Here is a 23,733-nt window from a genome sequence, read left to right as displayed (position 1 = left end):
CCAACCCAACTCAACCCGAAAAAATATAATTTTACCTTATATATTTGGGAATAATTACAATAATAAACCTCTATATATATTTTTCAATTAAATCCCTATTTTTATTGAATAAAAATATTCTTTAATAAATATATTATTTCTGGTCGAGTCGAGTTCGAATTGTGAAAGATGTAAAATTTTCAGATCGGATCAGACTGGATGGAGGATGTAAAATTTTTGGATTGGACTGAGCCAAACATGACCCTCCCTAAATTACCAATAATTGTTGAGTGTACGGATAAAATACATTATTTTTACGAGAAAATAAAAACACATGTATAAATCTTAAAAATAAAAATATTGAAAAAAATAATCGCAAATCCTGAAAGAAAAAACGCTTAAATTATAAGAGAAACATGTATAACAAAACAATCTTATTAAAGAAAACCCTAAGTTTTTTAAGAAGTTGTGATTCTCTCCTCATTGTCGCCGCCGTCGGTTTCGTCTTCCTCCTTCGATTGAACCGTTGCCGTCACCATTGTTTGCGCAAACAATCCATTAAGATAAACTAGATTACTTTTATTTTGATTCAAATTTTGTTTTTCATCCAAGCCATCACCGGAAGGTGGTGGCTGACCAGTTGTTGGCGCTTTCACCGGCAGTGGCCATGGTCGTCGACGTGAGACTTCCCCTTTTATTCCTTTTCCCCAATCCTATATTTCCTAAACCCTAACTTTAACCTTAATTTTAAATTTCCTCCAATTTTATAACCTGAATTACTTAATTGATTTCCAAAATTCCCTCTATAGAACCCCAATTAGAGCAATTATTCCTGAATTGTCTCGTTGAAATGGTTTATTTCAATCCAATTCCCAATTTGTAATTTGTTCAGGGCATACCGGTACACTGACAATGTGTACAGGTACTCGGGCAATTGTGTATTGGTACATGGTATGTATCGGTACCTTAATTGCGAGTTGCGTATTTAAATTAGCCTTCTTGTACTGATACACTCATACAATGTAATGATATAGTATCTCTGATTTGCATGATTCGACCTTATAATTTATTTTTTAACCATAGATGATGGATCTAAAATTAACTCCCTCAAAACAAGTTAAGATGATGGAGTGTAAGCATCGTATCGACATTAGTTCGAAGAACACCAAGAACGAGGTACATTCATTATAAGTAACTGAATTTTTAATACTACTGACGCATTTATTTTGTCGGTGTATTTTTTTAAGATTATTGTTTTATTTTTATGTTTTTTATATACATATAGGAAAAAACTGAAGTTGTTCATGAGGAAAATATTATAACTTCTTTTCTGAATGATCACAGGTTCGAGACACTCATTCATTTCGAGCAAAAAATTGAAAAGGAATTTTCTATAATGCATGGCCAATTCAAAAATTTTAAAGGAAAATTTGAAATATTAAATGGCCAATTTGGGAAATTAAGTGAGCATAATAACACCGAATAATTTAAAAAGTTTAATACAAGATGGTGATTCAATAAAAGGAAAAGGTATGTGTAGTCAATCATTAAAGGAGGATACTTTAAATAATAGATAAGAAGTGACGAATTTGCATAGTGTTCCATTGAAAGATGAGAGTTTTAAAAATAAATGAGGCATGGACGAAGGATTAAGTGTAACGCCATTGAAGGATCAAACGAATAGTGGTTTTAAAAAACTGAGTTTGTCTCCTTTTATTAATTGTGATTGTGATTATCCTTCTCCCTCATTAGATCGTAGTGGCAAAAGGAAACTTGATGTTAACTCTGAAGACAACAACAAGACTGGTAGTGATGGTTTTCTAAAAATTTCGGTGGAGGTTTTGAACTTTCAATTTAGTCCTAATCAATTTCCTAGTCAATTAGTTACATTGAAGGAAACTCCAATGGTTAAAAAATTGGGCCTAAAATGTCTAACGGTCCTACAAATTTGTCAAAGATGAATGGGTCTCAACAGAGAAAAAGTTTGAGATGTTAGATCGCACAGTTAGATTTTACTGATGATCCGAAGTTGAAATATGTGGAATCGAAGAAAGAGCTAGAACATCTAAAGTGAATACCAAGGTATGTATAAATAATTATTTATTAGTTATATTACAAGTTAAAGTTAGAGTTTAATGTTGTAAAAATGATTGTAAGAGTCGTGTCTTTCATGCAGTATAAATATAAGCCATGTGATTCACTATCAGAACTTTCTGAAAAATCCCCTACGATATGTGATGTGTACATGCAATATTTGGAGTTTTTAACGCCTGAAGAACACATAATTTTTACGAATGTTGCTACTTGGAAGAATACATCCAACACTGTTTACATGGCCAAGAGTACTTATTTGGACGTCGGCAATACTCATATTGTTTTTCCAGAAAAATGGTTATTTGATTGGGTATTACAAATTAAATTTTTTTATTGTTATTATACATGATCAATATTCATTATTTTGTCTGTTTTTAATTCAATTGTTTGTATTGTTTTCAAATATTTAATAGTTTATCGATATGTATTTGTACGATTTGCACTTGAGAGAAGCCCTACACTAAAGAAGTTATATTTACCTCTGTCCTTTCAAGTAAAAATTAATTTATGGGATCGAGATCGAATAATTTAAAGTTTATGATTTCTTGACTCTTATTTTTAATGCTTGTCACAAAGTATCCTTACAGAATATGTCACACATGCTCAGAAGACGGGAAGAAATATTAGCCTTTTTCAAATTTCATACCCGTTGGATAGACGACTTCATGCTTATTGATAGTAATCATGTTGAACAGATATATTTATATTTAAAATTTGTTATTTGTTTGTATATGGTTGTATGTTCTTTTTACCTCACATGATTTTATAGGTATATATGTCTTTACGTGGTGAGGTCGACCATCATTGGGTTTTATTAGTTGTTGATGTTGTGGAGGGACAAATTTACGTTTTGGACTCTCTTGGAGTCAATGAAGTCCGTAAGATTTTGCAAAAAATATTGTAAGTTGTTTTTGCGAACTAGTAGAATTCATGTAGTTTTCAAATATAAATTTATAAATTTGGACTTATTGTAACAGTTGAGTAGATTATTTGCAAATGTTTCAAAATTTCCAATACATTTTCTTGGATTATTGAAGCAACCAAATTCATACGTCATTTACTTTTAAAATTAAAGTTACTATTTTTTGGACTATGTATTTCTTTGTATTAAATTATTTTATTTCATATTGGATGCACAGATGATTGTGGCTTGTACATATTGAAGTATGTAGAAGCCAATAGCAAAGGCGATTGGTCAAAATAGTTTCACGGCAAAGCATGCCCTGTAGTTTTGTGTAACTATTGTGTGATACTGAATGACATATAAACTGCAACATATGGAAGTTGAACGACAATAATTTTGTCAAAACGGTTGCAAGCACCACAATGAAGTTGATCTTTTAGATTTCATAAACTGCCTATGCATGATTAAGAAGTTATGGATTTTTAATCTTTTATATAGTTTATTCGATGCTGATTAATAGAGAATAATGATGGTGTATTAGATTTTTCAACGCATGACATATATTTAAGTATGATTAAACATGTTATGATTTTTTTAGTTGATTCCAGAATTGCAGCATTAAATTATTCATAATAATATGTGTTGATTCTATAAAATTGATTAACAACTAAAACAATTCCTAAGACCCAATAAGGGCTAAACAGTACCAGTACACTACCGGTATCGATATTGGCATATAACACTGGATAACAGAAAAATCCAATTTATCTATACTTATATTGTATTGATACTATAATTCTATACTGGATAAAGTAAGTGTTTATCCTAACTGAACTTTGGTTAATTTGTCATCATTTATGATGTTTATAAGGTTTATAAATAAAAAAAAATGATGAATGATGACTACTATTATCTAAGCATTGATCTCGTGTTGTTCCTCTTTCTTTTTTGGTCACTTATTTTTTCAGTCGAATAACATATGAAAATTTGAATCAAATTAAAATCAATTTTTATTAATAAGAAATCAATTTTCAATCAAATTCAAGTTAAATGCATATAAAGTTGATTAGTTTTCAAAATAGTTTTTCAAAGACCATAAATATAAAGTTGTAAATATTCCATCAGATACAGATCCAATCCAAAATAATCCAAAGTGACATAGCCACAACAAAATAAACATAATACAAAGTGGCATGCCCACAAAAAAAATTCCAACGCAGTCCAAAACAAGCCCTAAAATAAATCAAGCCTCCAGTGCATCGTCATCGTCATCAACATTGTCCTCGTCATCATCCTGAATGAGCTAAATCGAATACTCCAAGATGTCAAGACATTCCTCAGCTGAATTGAAACGATGCATAATACGACCCTCCATCTGAGTGATCATCTCTGAAAGCAATGCCAAAGAGACTTCTCCTTAAAGTGTTGGAGCATTTGGCGGACGAGCAGCTCAAGGTGCTGGAGCTGTCTGTGGATCGCGAGGAATCCACTCATTGTTGACGAGGTGGAAATGAGCCCTTTGAAAAGATGATTCATCAATCTTATTTCATAGAGGAAAAGGAATATCTATCGAGTAATCTATGTTCTCTTTAATGAAGACGGCTCCAGAATACAACTATAGTAAAATGAGATTACCATAGATAAAATACGGTTGGTGTTAGGTATGACTTATAAATATACCAGTAAAGAGGACAGGAGATGGAGCGAAGTGAGCAAAGCAAACATCAACTGTCCTTACAAAGAAAGTCTCGTTGTGGGGTTACAAATATGTGGTTGGGGTGCGGGGGCGTAGCCCCCCCGGTACGGTACATGGTTGATTTTGTAATTATGTACCAGGGTTTTCTATTATAAATAGAGATGTAACCTAGACCTAAAATATCATTGAATAAAATTCTAGCGCCGCCTAGGCACCGAGGAAGTAAGCACATTGCCGAACCTCGTAAAATTCTCGTGTTCTTTCGTTTTCTTTACCCGTTTTCGTCAACAATTGGTATCAGATGTCAGGAGCAAAATTCGAAGTCGCGAAATTCGATGGTCAGGGTAACTTCGGATTATGGCAAACGAGGGTGAAGGATCTATTGGCGCAGCAAGGGATCTTGAAGGCTTTGCGACCTACAAAGCCGGCGTCGATGGATGAGGAAGATTGGGAAGAATTGCAGCAGCGAGGCAGGAACCATACGATTCGCTTGGCGGACGAGGTCATGTATCCGTCATGCATCTATCGTCTCCAGACGAAATTTGGAGGAAGTTGGAAAGTCAGTTTATGTCCAAATCCTTAACGACAAAACTGTATCTGAAGCAGCTGCTATATGGGCTGAAGATGCAGGACGATCACGATTTGGCGCAACACGTGAATGTTCATCAATCGTTTCTGATCTGGCTCGGCTTGATGTGAAAATTGAAGATGAAGACAGAGCGATGATTCTGTTGTGTTCGTTGCCTTCCTCTTACGAACACATGGTGACTACTCTTACATATGGGAAAGAGACTATCAACGTTGAGGAGATTACTGCAGCCTTGTTGGCTCACAACCAGCGGAAGCAGAATACAGGGGAAAGCTCTCAAGCCGATAGCTTATATGTCAAGGGTAATCGAGATCGTGGACGGAAGCCAGAGAAGGCAGGGTCCGGGAAGCGGAATTCCAGATCCAAATCCAGGGATAAGAAGACGATTCACTGTTACAAGTGCAAGGAGGCGGGACATATGAAGCGAGACTGTCCGAAGTTGAAAAAGCAGACTGGAGAAGCGTGATGGCTCATCCAAGTCTGTGAACGTGGTCGAGGATGATACTTCTGATTGCAGTGAGGGTGATATGCTTTCTATTCAACGACACAATTGACGGATGCTTGGATTCTTGATTCTGGATGTTCTTATCACATCACGCCAAATAGGGAATGGTTTTCGACATACATGCTGGTTAATTCTGGTTCGGTTTATTTGGGTGATGATCGATGTTGCAATATTGTTAGTATTGGTGATGTCAGAATTAAGATGCACGATGGCTCCGTTCGGACGTTGAGTGGTGTTCGACATATCCCAGACTTGAAGAAGAATTTAATTTCCTTGGGCACTTTGCACAAGAATGGTTTTATCCCTAAGGCTGACGAGGATAGGGAAACCATTCGGATTGTTAAAGGAGCATTGACTGTGATGAAGGCAAGATGACTGCAGGGAATATCTACAGATTGTTAGGGAGTACCGTTGCAGGTGGAGTTCACTCTGTTGAGTCCTGTGATGATATGACAAAATTGTGGCATATGCGCCTTGCTCATCTTAGTGAACGTGGTATGGCAGAATTACACAAGAGAAACTTGTGCATGGTGTCAAAAGCTGTAAGCTCGATTTTTGCAAGTATTGTGTTGGTAAACAGACTAAAGTCTGTTTCAAGACTGCGAAGCACACAACTCAAGGGATTCTTGATTATGTGCATTCTGATGTATGGGGGCCTTCCACGACATCGTCTTTGGGTGGATCTAGGTACTATGTTACTTTTATTGATGATTTTTCACGGAAAGTTTGGGTGTATTTTGAAACAGAAATCTGAAGTTTTTGAGAAGTTCAAGTTGTGGAAAGCTGAGGTAGAAAACCAAACAGGACGAAAAATCAAGTGTTTGCGGTCTGATAATGGTACGGAGTACACAGATTCACAGTTCCTACAATTCTGTAAGGAGCATGGGATTCAGAGGCATTTTACAGTGCGCAAGACACCACAACAGAATGGTGTTGCGGAACGAATGAACAGGTCATTGAATAAAGAGCCAGATGTTTGCGGTTGAATGCGGGGCTTTCCAAACACTTCTGGCTGAGGCTGTTAACATGGCGTGTTACCTTATCAACAGATCGCCAAGGGCATCGCTGGCTGGGAAAGTTGTAGAAGAGGTATGGACTGGTCATGATGTTAGTTTTGATAACTTACGGATTTTTGGTTGTCCTGCTTATGTGCATGTACCTGCTGATGAGAGATCCAAACTTGATGCAAAATCGAGGAGTGCATTTTCTGGGTTACAAGAAAGGTGTCAAAGGATTCAAGTTCTGGGATCCAGTTGCGAAGAAAGTTGTGATTAGTAGAGATGTCGTTTTTGATGAACAGTCTATGTTGCAGCAGAAGCAAGACACGACAGTGGTAGATTTCGAGCAGTTTCCAGTTGAGAAACCAGAAACTTCTCAACCGACTTCTGGTGGTTCCACTACGGATGATTTGCAGGATTATAGTCTCGCCAGAGACAGGGTGAGACGGACGAATATAAAGCCTCCGAACAGATTGGGTTTTGAAGACTTGGTATCTTTTGCACTTACTGTTAGCAGTGATGATCCAGTTACTTTTCATGATGCCGTTACTAGTCAGGAAAACGACAAGTGGATGGCAGCCATGGTTGAGGAGATGGAGTCTTTGAATCACAATCGCACATGGGAGTTAGTTCCCCTTCCTGAGGGTAAGAAGCCGATTGGTTGCAAATGGGTGTATAAGAAGAAACCAGCAGTAACAGAAAAAGAGGGGAGAAGTTCAAGGCTCGTTTGGTAGCGAGGGTTTTTCACAGCAGAAAGGAGTTGATTATGATGAAATCTTTTCTCCTGTGGTCAGGCACACTTCAATCCGAGCAGTACTTGCATTGGTGGCTAGTTGGGATTTGCATTTAGAGCAGATGGATGTTAAACTGCTTTTTTGCATGGTGATTTAGAGGAGCAGATCTACATGCGGCAACCTGAAGGTTTCACTCAACCTGGAAACGAGCATTTAGTTTGCAGATTGAAGAAATCTTTGTACAGGTTAAAACAGTCTCCGAGACAGTGGTATAAACGGTTTGACTCCTATATGATCAAGATTGGCTACAACCGATGTGAGTATTGTTGTTCTATGTTAAGAGCCTTGATGATGGTTCTTTTTTTTCTATTACTGTATGTTGATGATATGTGATTGCTGCGAAGAACATGGATGATGTTATCGGTTTGAAAACTTTATTGAGTCAGGAATTGATATGAAAGATTTAGGTGCTGCAAAGAATTCTTGGAATGGAAATTTGCAGGGACAGAGACTCAAGGAAACTGCGGCTATCTCAACGGGGTTATGTTGAGAAAATGCTAGAAAGGTTTGCGATGAGCAGCGCGAAACCAGTTAGCACTCCATTGGCGAATCACTTTAAGCTCTCATCAGAACAGTGCCCTAAGACAGATAAGGAAGCTGAAAATATGGCAAAGGTTCCATATCTAATGCTGTTGGCTGCTTGATGTATGCGATGTAGTACTCGTCCGATTTAGCTCATGCTGTTAGTCAAGTTTGTAAGTACATGTCTAAACCTGGTAAGCACATTGGGATGCAGTCAAGTGGATCTTTCGGTACTTAAAGGGTACTGTGGGACATGGAATTGTTTTTTGGGAGTCAGCAGGATAATCCTTTAGTTGTAGGATATGTGGATTCAGATTATGCAGGTGACTTGGATAATAGAAATCTAAGACAGGTATGTTTACTCTTGGTGGGGCCTATTTGTTGGAAGTCTACTGTTCAATCTGTCGTGGCACTATCTACAACTGAAGCTGAATACATGGCAGCGGCTGAAGCTGCAAAAGAAGCTTTATGGCTTACTGGTTTAGTGAAGGAGTTGGGTGTTCAACAAGGTGGAGTTCAGTTGCTTTGTGATAATCAAAGTGCTATTCACTTGGCTAAGAATCAGGTGTATCGTGCTAGAACTAAACATATTGATGTAAGGTTCCACAAGATCAGAGAGTTGGTTGCATCTGGAGAGGTTTTGTTTCAGAAGGTACATACTGATGAGAATGCCGCTGATATGTTCACCAAGCCAGTTACGACAGACAAGTTCAAGCATTGCTTGGACTTGTTGAATGTTTCGAGTTGTTAAAGAAGCAAGGTAACCCAACCCACATTGAAGTTTCCAAGGGGCAGGATATTCGCCAAGGTGGAGATTTGTTAGGTATGACTCATAAATATACCAGTGAAAGAGGACAGGAGATGGAGCGAAGTGAGCAAAGCGAACATCAACTGTCCTTACAAAGAAAGTCTCGTTGTGGGGTTACAAATTATGTGGGTTGGGGGTGCGGGGGCGTAGTCCCCGCGGTACGGTACATGGTTGATTTTGTAATTATGTACCAGGGTTTTCTATTATAAATAGAGATGTAACCTAGACCTAAAATATCATTAAATAAAATTCTAGCGCCGCCTAGGCACCGAGGACGTAAGCACATTGCCGAACCTCGTAAAATTCTCGTGTTCTTTCGTTTTCTTTACCCGTTTTCGTCAACAGTTGGTGATGATGTAAATGAGGTCGAAAAAAAATATCTAAGTAAGATTTATGTGTTGCTTAGTGCGGAAGTATTGAATCCACCATGCATCAACAGTCCTAATGGTAGAACACTTACCACCGGATGGTCGAAACTACCAAGTGATTAGCAAATGGAGAAAACGATCATGAGTATTCAGGTAAGTAAAAGAGCCAGTGGGAGGAGATCCAGGAATAGTTTGATTCTCATCACAATTACCAAGGTTTTCTAGACCTAGATGGCTGACAATTATTTTGGTGTCTAGCATAAAGGTCTTGTCCATAAGATATGACTCTACGACAATAATATTGTTACTAGGTTCATTAACAATACAATAAGCGTTGGAAAAAAACAGGTTAAAGTGGGGTAATATTGCGGAGTAAGCTAAAGAAAGTTTATAAATTTACAACGCCTCATAAGACCTAGGTGGTGGATTTTAAAATTGAGATTAGACAAAAATTCATAATCAACTACACACTCATCCCTAATAATAAAAAAATTCTTGAAAAAAAATAAAATTTTCTCTCTGATTTATGTATCCGAGTTTGTTAGAACATGCGTCAAAAGAACTTGATAAAGAGGGTTGAGGTTGAGGTTCGTTTACCGGCAGACTCGAAGACGGGTTGTCTGAACGACGGCGTTTAGTAGTAAGTTTCATTTCTGGTGTCATTTTGAAATCAAATTCTTGCAAAAATAATATACATTGTACAAATAATCATCAATTTTTAGTTCATTATAGATTTCAAGTCTAGAGGTAAAAAACCTACATCCAAATATTATATTTGATAAAATTAAACCTATATATTCAAACTAAACCCTAAATCATATAAATTTAGAAACTATTCAATCAAGAATCAAAAACCTATTAAAATAACATATTGGAGAAAATTAAATAAAAAAAGGAAATAATACATTGGGAAAACGACAAAGATGTGATAGGTATGCTCGATTTGCTGTTTGAAGATGAAACCCCTTCAAAACCTTGCAAAAATGGTGAAGGGTTTTGATTTTTTTAGTTAAAAATATGTGGATTTTGGATAGAAATTAGTGCTCTTAAGGTTAGGGTTTGATAGATTTTAGGGGAAATCGGATAAGAGGGTATTTATAGGTGAAAGGCCCGTGTATACCAGTACTGTAAAGATGGGTACCGATATGCTAATTAATAATGTACCGATACACCATCTGCATCGGTACCTATATGCACCTCTGGAATTGAAAATAATTTTATGATATTGATACCTAGATTGTATCGATACCATAATTTTATATTGTACAATGACTTCAATTACATGGTACCTATACCTCAATGGTATCGATACTTACCATGCTTCTTGGATTTTCATAGCAATCCGCAAGTACCGATATTGGTTGTGTATCGATACCCTAAAAATACAATAGAATAGGACAAATATTAAATATTATCGATACTCTATGTGTAATTGTACCAAATTTCAAATGAACTATATCAATACCAAATGTGTATCGATACAGTCCATTTATTCTGAATTTCGAATGAACTTGTACAAAATTTAATGACTAGCTTGATTATTGCAAAAACAGATACACAAAACACCGTAAATTCAATTACAAATAGTCTCCAATATGCTTATTACAAAACATTCTAAATTGTAATTTCAAATAAGATAAAAGTTTAATAACTAGAAAACCAAGTTTATAAAATCCGAAATATTAAAACGTAAAAGAAATTTGTGCAATGTCACTGCATGCATATATGGAATAACATAACTAAACTTAATCTCCCAGTGAACATAGAAAAGAACAACCACAACCATTATTCATCCTGAGATAAGAGCAAGCCCTGTTTATCATGAGAGTTAAAAAATATAAAATTAGTAATCGCAACAACCAAAAAACTAACACATTTATTTAAGTAAATGATTCACTTAACTAATATAACTAATTCTTAACTTCAAATATACATAACAAGAAAGACTATTATATTTCATAATTTCATACGTAATTATTTAGTGGTTTTATGAGTCAAACATGACATCTTCATCATATGAAACATGTGTTTGGTTGGACGATGAAGTTTGGCACTTTGGTCTCTTGGGTTTTCCTCTTCTTGTTTCAAGAACTACAAGGTCGGCAATTCCAATAATCTCTCCACTTGTACTGGTTCTTTTTTTACATCCCGCTTTCACCGTTTGCAATTTAAAACTCAATTTTGCAAATTGATCTTTTACCTCATTGAAAGTTTTGAGTGTTTGTGACGCATGTTGACATATAGTCATACAATAAGAGGCTAGATTCGAATACCTAGCTTGAATTATTGTTGGATTATTATCCTCAAAATTTGTATTCTTATTTTCTAATCCAACATCTTTCTCCGCATAAATCGTCCATCATTTCATTATGCATCCTTGAGGTATCTCTTTTTCCTTTTCATATTTCAACACGGTAAACATATGACGACATGGAAAGTTAATGGACTCCAACTTCATACAGTAATAGTACATGGTATAATGTGTTGTATCTTTCAATACAAGATACAACTTCTCATTCTCAACATGTTCTAACCAAGCACATGCCTGAATTTTATACTTCCTTTTTTAACCAAATAGTAACCCTCGTATGTCATTTCCTTGCATAGTGTATCAAAAGTATTTCTTTTATATACTTGGGATACATTACATTTTAAAGTTGACATCACACCATCATAACACAGTTGTTCATCATTTGTTTTGTAGTCTTGATGAATTTCTTCCCATCTTAGAGTTTGTAGTTGTTTATGATAATTCTCAACAAATCGGTACAACATCACATTTTTGTCCAACCAAGTTTTCAATGCTCTATTCATTGACTCACACCATTTAGTTTTCTTCATTATTGCATATCAAAATATAAATTTGTTAAATACATAAAATGAATATAATATATAATAATCATTAAAAATCAGGTGTATATGCTTTTACATGCATAAAAAAATTCCTTGCAACTTTGCTTCTACCCATTTCTTTTTATCTTCATACAAATCTTGAACTCATTTCCTTCCTTCAAATTTGTGTTTTACCACTAATTATTTCCAAGCCATTTCAAAATCAGATTTAGTTCTACACTTTTTGCCGCATTTTAAAAAAATCGTCGAGAAAACTATGATCGGCATAAGACTGCACTCTCCTCATGATATTCCATAAACACAATCTATGTTTTGCCCTGGGTAGTACTTTAGAAATGGCATTTATCATGGCCTTATCTCCATCAGTAATAACAGTAAGAGGTATGTGGACATCTTCCGCTTCAATCAACTATTGTAAAACCCACACGTACGAGTCCTCTTTCTATCCACAAGCAATGCACATCCAAATGACATTGTGTTTTGATGATGATTAACACCAACTAAAAAAACAAATGGCTTGTTGTATGCGTTGCATTTTTAAGTCGTATCAAATGCAAGAACGTGTCCAAATTTTTTATAGTCTGCGTGTGATACATCATCGACCCTTAATAACTTCTCTAAGTTTCTGAATTCATCCCTCGTGTGCCTCACAAAAAATAAATGATCAGATTCTTACTTTCCATATAAATAGGTCATCACAGTTTCTGTGTCACCATCTTGCACTTCCTCTCATTTGATTCTATATAGATAGTTGTACAAATCCTTCTGTAGAAATCCAACATTCTTAATTGAACCAGCTTCATTGATGAAATTTCACATCATCTTACTTACTCAAATCCTAGAGTTGAGGATGCTTTTAATCTTAATTCAGACTAACCCACTAATTTTTCGGAATGACCTACAAAATAAGGCATTACAGAACATTAAATATATAAGATATGATTTAGTATGTAACAAACTAATATTTGGATGAATTACATACCAGATGTAAGCAACATGTGGTGGTTGAACCATTTTATGGTTATGTTCAACGTGGAATTTTGCAACTTTCCAATATTGAAAATGTTCATCCAATTTGAATCTAAAAAATGCTTCACACCCAATTCAGATGTTTGATTTTTTTACTCATTTTCAGTTTCGAAGGTTATTCTACCTATCATCTCTATATCCCTCCTTACGACACACTATTTTCTTTGCAATTATGTGACTACCATTTCGATTTTTCTCTATCTGGTCAACTCAAACTTTAAAACCTTTCACATTTGCATAGGTATGATAAAATTCAACGCAGCCATCTAAAGTCTTCCACTTCAACAAATTCATATCGTTCTAATAGTAATCTTTTAATTCCTTTATAATCTTATCACATATGCATTCATCAATGAATTTTTCAATTGTCTTCTCATAATCTATATGACTGTCATCATCAATTGGATTATCAGTTTCTTCTTGTTCAGTATGAGTTTCAAAATCTGATTCACTATTGCATCCATCTTTTTCCTGATTATGGCCATCTTCATTCTGATAAACACTGTCCAACTCTGTAATTTGAACTTTTATTATTATCAATCATATCGAAAAAATATATAGTTGTATAGACAAAATCAAAACCAAAATTATTACAATGTTTAATGACATCAAACTTGCATTTTAAAGAGCCGAATTATGGGAATCAGAGATATCGTACTGATACATTGCATGAGTGTATTGATACAAGAAGACTAATTCAAATACATATCTCACAATTAAGGTACTGATACACAGCAAGTACCGATACACGATTGCCTGAGTACCGGTACACATTGTCAGTGTATTGGTATGCCTTGAACGAATTGCAAATTGGGAATCATGAATTAGATTGAAATAAACTGGTTTCAACGAGAAAATTGAGGAGCAATTGTTCTAATATGGGGTTCTATAAAGGGAATTTTAGAAATCAATTAAGGAATTTGAGTTATAAAATTGGAGAAATTTTAAAATTAGGGTTACGGTTAGGGTCAGGGTTTAGTAAATATGGGATTACGAAAAATGAATTCGAGGGGAAGTCTCATGCCAGCAACCACGGCCACAGCCGGTGAAAGCGCCGACAGCATGTCATCCACCACCCTCCGGTGACGAGTTGGACAAAAAACAAAATTTGAATCAAAATAAAAGTAATCTAGCTTAGCTTAACAGGTTGTTTATGCAAACAATAGTGACGGCAACGAACGGCGGCGATGTTATGGGCGGTGGCTACGAGGAGAGAATCACACCTTGTTTTAAAAACTTAAGGTTTTCTAAATAGGAGTTATTATTTGAACTAATTATAAAAAACTAATATTAAAAAAACAGTTTAATTAAAATTGTAATTTATTTAAAATTACAATTACATTTTTAACTAAAATATAATTATACTTTCAGTACCTTATAATTTTATCATTTTACAATTTAATTTATTGGTGCTCATCGTTATCGCCGCTCATTGAGCGCACATAAGTCTCCTGAATGGTAAGAACACAATTTTTTTAAAAATATTTATTACCTATATGGTAGGTATATGTTTTTAGGAATTGGTCTATAAATTTGAAATAAATTCTAAGTCAGATCCAAATTAGAATTTAATTTCTGAAATGACAGTTCGACCTAGGAAAATGCATGATTTATGATTTAAGAATTCAAATATAATTCTTTAAAATTTAAGGATCAATCTAAAATCATGATCATAATTTGGGGTGTTTCGTGATATTAGCCCTTAAAAGTTGTTCAAAACCCTCAAAGATGTAGGTATAAATATAATGCCAGAAAAAATTTAATAATGTTTGATTAAAGTATTTTTTTCTTGTATTTTTTCTGAAATATTTTTACCTTCAACGTTTTATTTTAAGACAAAAAAAACCTTATAATATTTAATCAAATAGTCACTTTAACCTTTATTATTCTTTTAAATCATTTTGGTCTCAATATTTCATTTTAGAGAAAAAAAACTTTATTTGGGGATATTAAATGTTTATTAAATAATGATTTTCATCCACATAAGAATGCAATTGCCACCAAAATGCCCGTTCCTCGATCTGATATCAAGAAAAATTCATCATCTCGAATGAAATATTGACGTAGATTGGTCAAAAAGAAATCTCAAGCCTCTGATATCTATCCTTCAACAATTTACGAATGCAACTGAGAAGATATTACATTCACATCTTTTAAAGCTTTTTGGTCTCAGTATTTCATTTTAGAGAAAAAAATCTATTTAGGGATATTAATAGTTTGCTAACTAACGATTTTCATCCACATAAGTATCTTTTTTACTTTAAAATTAAACATTGAAAGTCAAAATACTCTGAAAAATAAAATTCTAAAATAACTATTCGATCAAATGTTAAGAATATTTTTTTTGTCGATATGCGAAAGATATATTCATTGTTTGGGTTTCTAAAAGCATCCATGAGTTATGAATGACAGATCAAACCCAATAGCTTTTCTTTTTAGGTTAAGTTGATTTAACCAAGCCTAATCCAGAAACCATAGCCCATATCTAATATTTCCAATTAAATGGGTATTTTATCTCAAAACCGGTGAAGAATTGCCGATTGGAAGTGGGTCCTGGCAGTATAAAGCTACCTATATGGTTCACACATTTGTCAGCAACAAGGAGATAAGCAAAGAACCAGCCAACCGGAAGCTTCAAACACGCAAACCAAAGAAGAAAACAAACATAGAAAGGATCAAAGGAAAAGAAGAAAAAAATGGTTCAAGCAATCTCAACTTCATCTTGTTGCAGTATCCTCTTCTCAAAATCCCACCGCTCGATCTCTCCTCTTTCTCCTCACAATCTGCTCCGTTTCAACCACAGAATCCCCGCCGGTCTTCAATGTAAAGCGGTGGAATCTCCATTGCCAGCAACAACAGTGACACCAGTCCAGAACAAGGAGCCAAAGAAAACCCAGTTTGCACTCGAGAATCTAACCTCATGGCTGTTGAAACAAGAACTAGCAGGCAACATAGACGCCGAGCTCACTATTGTTTTATCGAGCATCTCCTTGGCCTGTAAACAGATTGCTTCTTTGCTCCAAAGATCAAGCATCATCAACCTCACCGGCGGCCAGGGCACTGTCAACATCCAAGGTGAAGACCAGAAGAAGCTGGACGTTATATCCAATGAGGTTTAGTCCAAGTTTTTATCATTACCCTTTGTTTCCAATTATGTCGTTTTGTCGTTGTATTCACCAATCCAAAGTTCAGTTGTTCTGCAACTGCCTAAGATCAAGTGGACGAACGGGGATCATAGCATCGGAAGAAGAAGATGTACCGGTGGCGGTTGAAGAAACATATTCAGGGAACTACATTGTGGTGTTTGATCCTGTTGATGGATCAGCCAATATTGATACTGCATTGACAACCGGATCGATCTTTGGCATATATGGCCCCGACCAGCAATGCCTCATCGATCTCGATGATACCTCCATGGTAATCCTTTCATCTCTGATGTCTAATCTATGTCAACAACACAAGTAATTAGCATAAATTACCTGTAGTTTTATATGCTACAGCTGCAACTAAACAGTAAAATTGTGGAATGGAACTGCAAAAAAAAATTACTACCAAGTACCTAGATGCTTATTTCTAGGCTTTTTTATTCAAATATGCCACATCTAGGTATAATTTACCATTTTAGCACACATTCCACGCGAACTAAGCTACCTAATGGGTTGAAAGAATAGTTGTCAGAATGCGCTTTCGCAGTAAGTGCCTTCCGCTTACATGCAGATCTGAGCAAAATTCGACTCAACTCGAAAAATTGATTTTTTTACACGATTTGAATTGACTTCAAGTTGTAATATCATAAACTCGACTTGACTCGAAAAAATTTCAAATTCAAATCGAATTGTAAAATACAACTCGAAGAACTCAATTTTTTGTAATTAGTAGATTGATTTTCAAGTTTGAGTCGAGCCTCACTTTGTATGGTATATGTAAATCATATATGAAAAGAATATGAAAAAATATATATGTATTGTATATGATTATAAAATACTATTTAAATTAGAATCAAATAATGTCATAATATTGTAAATATTTACAATTAAACTTAAATAGGAACTCGAAAATTTGACTCGAGTTGACTCGATTCAAATTTTTAAAAATCGACTCGACTTGAAAAAATTTCAAGTCAACTCCAAGTTATAAAATAGGACTCATCGACTCGAATAACTCGAAATGGTTTGACTCGACTCGATCGAGCGCTCACCCCTACTTACGTGGCACAAAAAGATCAAAACTCTTTTAGTTAAACTTAAATGAAAGAAAAAGAAAAATAGGGTCAAAAAATGAAAGAAAATTATGCGAATTTTATTCAAAATGAATAAGTGTGTTGTGTGTCGAAGATACGTAATTGCACAAACATAAGCACGAGTTAGGTCGGACGACGACAGCTATTCACGCGTATCAACCTATATTGTTTAAATATGTTAGATTTTTAGTGTTTAAATATAACATTTTAAATTTTTATTTTTTAAGTGATTAAACATAAGACTAATACACGCGTGTCCGTCGTGACCCGACTCGTACTCATGTAATTGCATGTCTTAATGGTTTCAACTCGTTTGCACTACAGCTAGATCAAGCAAGAGAAAAATGCATCATCAATGTTTGCCAGCCAGGGAAAAACTTATTGGTTGCAGGCTATTGTCTATACTCAAGCTCTGTAGTCTTCACTGTTTCCTTAGGCAAGGGGGTGTTTGCATTCACCCTAGATCCCACTTATGGTGAATTCGTGTTAACGCATGAGAACATCAAAATACCTGAGGCTGGTAAAATTTACTCTTTCAATGAAGGAAATCATGACCTTTGGGATGAAAAACTGAAGAACTACCTCGGTCACATTCGGAAACCGGGATCCGATGGCAAACCTTATTCGGGCCGCTACATCGGTTGCCTTGTTGGTGAAATTCATCGAATGCTGCTTCGTGGAGGTATCTATGGCAACCCTAAGAACAAGAACAGCAAAAATGGAAATCTGAGACTGCTATATGAGTGTGCACCTATGAGCTTTTTAATAGAACAAGCTGGTGGCATTGCAATAGATGGAGAACAAAGAATTCTTGACATTATACCTGAGCAGGTAATAACTTGACCCTGATCCATATTGACTTATCCAATTTATGTATGAAGTAGGGTTGTAAATGAGAATGAGACATACCGCCAACTATTAAGCTAGATCTATATTGACTAGAGGATTAACATTCGAATTGAATGGACCTGAATCGAATTCTTAACGAACAAAAGTGAACTACTTCGAAAAACTCATAAGCAACTCGAAAAAATAATATATTATCATTTATATGTTGTTTTATTAAAATACAAGACTTTCATGTCTTTAAGATTCTAGTTTGAAGTCAAATTCAAGCTAGAATTGAACTTGAGTTTGAATTTCAATCAAGTTAACTCCAAGAATGTTTCGAGTTAAAGTTTTCAGGCTTGAATTGAGTTCAACTTTTTATTTCTAGTCGAGCCTGAAGATTTTAAGCTCACGAGTTTTCAAATCGAACTTCAATTTTTTATTTCAAGTTCAAGATGAGCTAAAAATTTTAAGAACTTCAATGTGAACATGAGCATGTCCTTGCTCTGGACAAGCAAAGAACAATACAAATCAAGCATTGGTCATTCATGGTTTTGGCATGTTACATTGGCAGGTACCCCAGCGTACACCAATTTTCCTTGGAAGCCCAGGTGAAGTTCAGAAACTACAGAAGTACTTGGCTTGAGGCCCAAAGTATGAGTTTCAACTCTTTTGCTTGCTAGGAGCATATTTCGAAAACACAAGAATGACAAGAGAGGTTTTCATTTAAAGAATAACATGATTAGACAATCAAACTACTATCAGCAGCCTCCATGGTATCCTTAGTATCCTACTACTTGTTTAAATTTTTAAAAAAAATAAACATTTGGTTAACAATTCTTTAAATTTGTACTTGTTGAGCATCATATGTTGCACAAATTCCGAATGGAAATCATATTGGCCCATCAATGGAAAGCATTTCAAACATAACTTAATCTTTACAGAAATGTGTTGTTGAGCCATTGCTCGCAGTGAGTGTGGTCAGTTTGGAGCAGGATAATTTTGTTGCTCCAGAGAATTCCTTTGACCTTTTGCTGCAAATTCAGGTAAAAATGAATATAGAGAAATAGTAACTCACAAAATGAGAAGAGTAGAAGGATACAGTATTTTACCAGGACTCAATATTTTTATGCATTTTGTTATAGACTTCACTGATGTAAGGGTGCTGGCTCCTGCAACCAATAGCACAAGCAGAGAGTAAGCATACAAATATCAGTTTCGAAGCAATTGAATTATGCAGGAACTCAGGCAGTGAGCTTTGCCACCTTTTGCATTCATGTTATTCTCCGAAAGCACTTCTGTGACAGTAGATGAAAACTTCGACATTACTTGATTAGCCCCCAGATTGTCATCCCCGGATTCATGAGATGACCTGTTAGTCATGAATGAATATAAACATCAGTGAAAAATAACTACCTGAAACTAGTGAAGAAATAAGTGGAGAAACTAGTGAAGCAGAACCAATACCCTGAAAGTGCAGCTCCAGAAGTACCCAATGTTGGTTGGCAAGGGTAGCCAAATCCATCAGATCCGAGATCAAGATCCACTAACAGTTCCGAGAAGGAGAAATTTTCCCCTAAAGCATCTAAATTTGGCAAATCCAGATCAAAAAGATATGCATCCATTTCAGACTCGGATGTTGAAATCTCGTTGACTATTGGTTTGTCCACCTGCAATGTTGTATCAGAACCATCAAAGTCCAGCCTGCTCTTTACATGATCTCTCTTACCAACCCTCTTCAAGCATGTCTTAACTGGTGAACAAGAGGAGATGCAATGATTTCTCTCAATGGTGTAACATGTCATTTGCTTTAAAGGGCTAACTGTAACTCTCTCAGTTGAAATTATGGTGCAGTTAGTAGGAGTGATCTCTTGAGGAGTAACGTTGTGACTGCAGTTAGCAGTTGAAACACCTGGTGGAGTCATTGATTTATCACTCTGAGGGGAAACTGCTCGTGGGGGTGTCTTAGGACCTGAAGAATTAGTTGGAGGGGGATAGCTGTGTCTGATTGAACAAACACTTTGCAACACCAGATACATGCATTGTCGTTGTTGAATCATTTAGTGTGCAGCAGGAAGGTGTTGATTCGTTTAAAGTGCTGGACTGACCAGCTACTTGTCTGTTCATTACATTAGCAGACTCTGGAAGCTTTTGATTTCCTGCAACAAACATGCCAGGGATGATGTTATGGCTGTATCAAGGCATGAAACGAAATATGATCAAGGCAATAAAGTCTACCCTGCATAGGTAACTTCCTAGAAGCTAATTTGTTGCGAGATTTCTTTGCAGCTGCTGGGGCTTCAGTGACGGCCTCCAAGCTCCTTTTATTCCTTGTTAATGACCGACTTATAACCGGCGAAGAGTAGTTATTTCTCTCCATTCTGGAATTAAAAGGACCAGATATTGGAATAACAGTCGGAGTACTGTGAGGACCTAAAACAAGAACATCCAGAAAATACAAGAATCGTTTAGTAAAGAGAACATACGAGGTGTGCATAAGAATATTTAGATCACATGCCATGATTTGGTATTATTATCATGAACTAATTTTCAAGTAGAAATGGAACTACAACTGTAAAATCTCCAGATGATTATAAAATACAGAAGTTTAATATAAGGCTAAAAAAAGGTAATATTCAGTTGTGATCGAAAAATTTATCAAGAATGTAACTTTTTAAAATAATACAAGTGATACTTTAGATTGAAACCTAAAATATTATGTTATCCATAAGAAACTATGTAAATTGCATGACTACTCCGGTTGCAACTTAAAAAGGTTGTAACCAAAATTATTATCAATTGTATAACTTTTAAGAGTAGACGTATAAACATTTTAGATTAAAACATGTCGCAATTTAACATTATCGATTGTAACCAAAATTATTAACAATTGAATAACTTTTTAGGTCTAATAAACTAACAATTTAGATTAAAATTCATCACTGGATTAGGCCATCACACAGTAGAACTACCCAACATCTCCTAGAGCTACTATCAATTGGAAACCAAAACATTTAGCAAAAACAAATTGCCACATGCAAGTATGCAACCAATTCCAAATAATCCCCATACTAACACTACGTACATCTAATCAAACTATAATTTAGAGGGGGGGAAAACCAATGGCATCTAAATTCGATAAGCAATTCCTTCAAAGGTATCTCATATTTCACTACGTCAACAGCTCAAGGCTAAAGTAAGAGTTAACATGATTACGACCAATTCTAATACAATTAACCACCCAGAGCTCAATATTTGTACCTGGGGAAGATCCAACTCGTGGATCTGATTGAGGAACCACCGGTATTGTTTTAGTTGCATTTACATGAGGAATCATAGGCACTGATGCAGTGGCACTCGCATTGTAAGCGTTCATTACGCTTTGCATTCCCTGCAAAAGGGACTGAACCCTGCATTTCTCTTGCTCCAAACGAGCTCTTTCCTGCTCTACAAACACCTTCTGCTCTTTCAAACAAATATACTCATCTAACATCGCCCCCAAACTTAACAAACTCTTCGGAGCCTATCACAAAATAAACAGTAGCAATTCAAAACAAAGGACTATGGATAACAATTTCAGAAGAAGAAAAAAATAAGGAATTGGGTTAATCGGGTGGTGGTATGTACCTCTCGAACAGGGGATTTGGAGATGAGAGAAGAAGCTTCGTTTCGGAAAGTGGAACGAGTCTCGGAGTAGTTGTTATCGGCAAGGTAGCGATCGACGATGAAAGCGACTTGAACGGGAGTGACTTTCCCTTTGCCCAGATTCTCTGGTTTCTTCGATCTGCTTTGCTTCCCCATTTTTCTCCCTTGGAAGCGAAAAGCAAGACGGAGATAGAAGAATCGTAGAGAGAAAGTTATGGCGAGGGAATTTCAGGATGTCCTAAAGAGAGATTGGGATCAAGAGAGGGAAAGTGCGGTGAAGTGGCGCCATTGATAGGGGTGAAATAAAATAAACGCGGCAGATTTTGAAAAAATTTTGGATCAAAAATTACAACGATTCTCAATTTGGTAAAGGGTAAACTACAGGTGACCACCAAACTAAGTTCATCAACCATTTTGACCACTAAAGTTTGAACCCGATCAATCACACCACCCAACTATTTAAATAGTTCAATTAAACTACCGGCCGTTAAATTTTAACAGAGGTGATGACATGATAGTTAATAAAATTGATATAATTATATATTTGTTTCTTAATATTTATACATTTTATCAATTTAATCACTATTTTAATTCAATTAAATAAATTTAACCCTCCAATCCAGACGTACCACGTGCCACCACCTGTGTAAAGTAAAACATATTGGAATAGAAGTGCATTTGGGTGGATTCAATCCTTGGGCAAGCTTTTTCCATTAGGCCAAAGCCATGTGTTTGGGGCGTTTTTCCTAAAAAATCACCGGTGACCGTTATATTTATCGATCAGACTATATTTCTCGATCTAACACCCTTAGCAGTAAAGCGCGCCCCCTGAACGCGCTATATGTTGATTTGGCGCCACGTGGGGTAAGGCGCGCCCCTTGCACCGCGCTATATGATAACATGGGATATACGTGGGTATAGCGCGGATCAGGGGCCGCACCTTACCTATGTATCTACCACGCGTCAGAAAGGTGCGCCAACTGCCCCGCGCTATATGTTTAATTACCCCCATACTCCGACGCTTCACACCCCAATCCTCCCTATAAATACCCCTATCCTCAATCACTTTCATCACACCAAATTCTCTCAATTTCTCTCAACTTCTCTCAAATACTCTTATATTCTCTGTTTAAGGTATATTTTATTATATTTTTAATATTTTGTATTTAATTTATTTAAGTATTTTAATTTATTTAATATTTTACTTATATAATTTTTTTTGCAGATATATAATGGAAGGCGGTCTACTTCGCTTGGATGGAAATCATATATCTCGACACTTCGTTGATACGGTAACATTTTAACGTTTTAATTTAATTTAAATTATTAGTAATAATTTGTTGATTTATTTAATGCATGATTATTAGATTAAGAATTAATTTTTGTAATTATTTATTTTTAGGAGAAGGACCGTGTATTAGATCATTTTATTAGGAACCTTAAGTTAGTGATACCTAGCTGTGTCTTACCATATTTAGTAGAGGCTGGATTTGGTTACATAGGTAGATATCAGGGTCACTTTAAGATAGAACCAGACCTTATCTCTGCCTTAGTAGAGCGGTGGAGGCCGAAGACCCACACATTCTATCTTCCGTGCGGAGAGTGCACGATTACACTTGAGGATGTTCCTATGCACCTGGGGTTTCCGGTGGATAGGGATGTTATATCAGGGGTCATTCAGGGTTCGTGGACTACTTTATGCAGGGAAAATCTAGGACGTGTCCTGGAAAGTTTTAACGGTGGTCGTATACCGTTAAATTGGTTAGATGCGAATTTTCGGGAGTTGAGCGAGGACGTGTCTGAGGATGAAGTTAAAATATATGCACGGGCTTGAATACTACAATTGATAGGAGGGTTGCTGATGCCGGACAAATCGCGCAA

At 35.7% G+C, this 23,733-nt stretch overlaps 3 protein-coding genes across 3 annotated transcripts; 1 reads left to right on the top strand and 2 right to left on the bottom strand.

Annotated features, from left to right (window-relative positions):
* The first annotated feature begins 15,714 nt into the window (after positions 1–15,714).
* Positions 15,715–18,962, top strand: LOC120137344 (fructose-1,6-bisphosphatase, chloroplastic-like). The gene is made up of 4 exons (XM_039153111.1): positions 15,715–16,252; positions 16,332–16,556; positions 17,704–18,210; positions 18,782–18,962. Exons 1-4 carry the CDS (start codon positions 15,836–15,838, stop codon positions 18,851–18,853), a joined length of 1,221 nt encoding a protein of 406 aa, XP_039009042.1. The 5' UTR covers positions 15,715–15,835; the 3' UTR covers positions 18,854–18,962.
* Positions 18,963–19,188: 226 nt separating this feature from the next.
* On the bottom strand, positions 19,189–20,346 carry LOC120137305. The gene is made up of 4 exons (XM_039153087.1): positions 19,624–20,346; positions 19,473–19,579; positions 19,320–19,379; positions 19,189–19,241 (listed from the first exon to the last, which is right to left on the bottom strand). Exons 1-4 carry the CDS (start codon positions 20,265–20,267, stop codon positions 19,189–19,191), a joined length of 864 nt encoding a protein of 287 aa, XP_039009018.1. The 5' UTR covers positions 20,268–20,346.
* A 46-nt stretch (positions 20,347–20,392) lies between these two features.
* On the bottom strand, positions 20,393–22,094 carry LOC120137304. Its single transcript, XM_039153086.1, has 3 exons — positions 21,835–22,094; positions 21,469–21,730; positions 20,393–20,640 (listed from the first exon to the last, which is right to left on the bottom strand). Exons 1-3 carry the CDS (start codon positions 22,006–22,008, stop codon positions 20,393–20,395), a joined length of 684 nt encoding a protein of 227 aa, XP_039009017.1. The 5' UTR covers positions 22,009–22,094.
* Positions 22,095–23,733: the final 1,639 nt, after the last annotated feature.

This window comes from Hibiscus syriacus, unplaced genomic scaffold, assembly GCF_006381635.1.
Source record: "Hibiscus syriacus cultivar Baekdansim isolate YM2019G1 unplaced genomic scaffold, ASM638163v2 tig00110656_pilon, whole genome shotgun sequence".
Lineage (NCBI taxonomy): Eukaryota > Viridiplantae > Streptophyta > Magnoliopsida > Malvales > Malvaceae > Hibiscus > Hibiscus syriacus.
This window is presented reverse-complemented; position numbering and strand designations above follow the sequence as displayed.

Excerpts from the sequence above, each read along its gene's own strand:
- LOC120137344 (XM_039153111.1), top strand. The coding sequence starts at position 15,836 with ATGGTTCAAGCAATCTCAACTTCATCTTGTTGCAGTATCCTCTTCTCA. Across the intron at positions 16,557-17,703 it reads ATCTCGATGATACCTCCATG|CTAGATCAAGCAAGAGAAAA; the intron begins GTAATCCTTTCA and ends TTTGCACTACAG. Across the intron at positions 18,211-18,781 it reads TTGACATTATACCTGAGCAG|GTACCCCAGCGTACACCAAT; the intron begins GTAATAACTTGA and ends TTACATTGGCAG.
- LOC120137305 (XM_039153087.1), bottom strand. The coding sequence starts at position 20,267 with ATGATTCAACAACGACAATGCATGTATCTGGTGTTGCAAAGTGTTTGT. Across the intron at positions 19,380-19,472 it reads GAATAACATGAATGCAAAAG|GAGCCAGCACCCTTACATCA; the intron begins GTGGCAAAGCTC and ends TATTGGTTGCAG. Across the intron at positions 19,242-19,319 it reads CATAAAAATATTGAGTCCTG|CAAAAGGTCAAAGGAATTCT; the intron begins GTAAAATACTGT and ends CTGAATTTGCAG.
- LOC120137304 (XM_039153086.1), bottom strand. The coding sequence starts at position 22,008 with ATGGGGAAGCAAAGCAGATCGAAGAAACCAGAGAATCTGGGCAAAGGG. Across the intron at positions 21,731-21,834 it reads CCAAATCCCCTGTTCGAGAG|GCTCCGAAGAGTTTGTTAAG; the intron begins GTACATACCACC and ends ATTTTGTGATAG. Across the intron at positions 20,641-21,468 it reads ACGAGTTGGATCTTCCCCAG|GTCCTCACAGTACTCCGACT; the intron begins GTACAAATATTG and ends TTCTTGTTTTAG.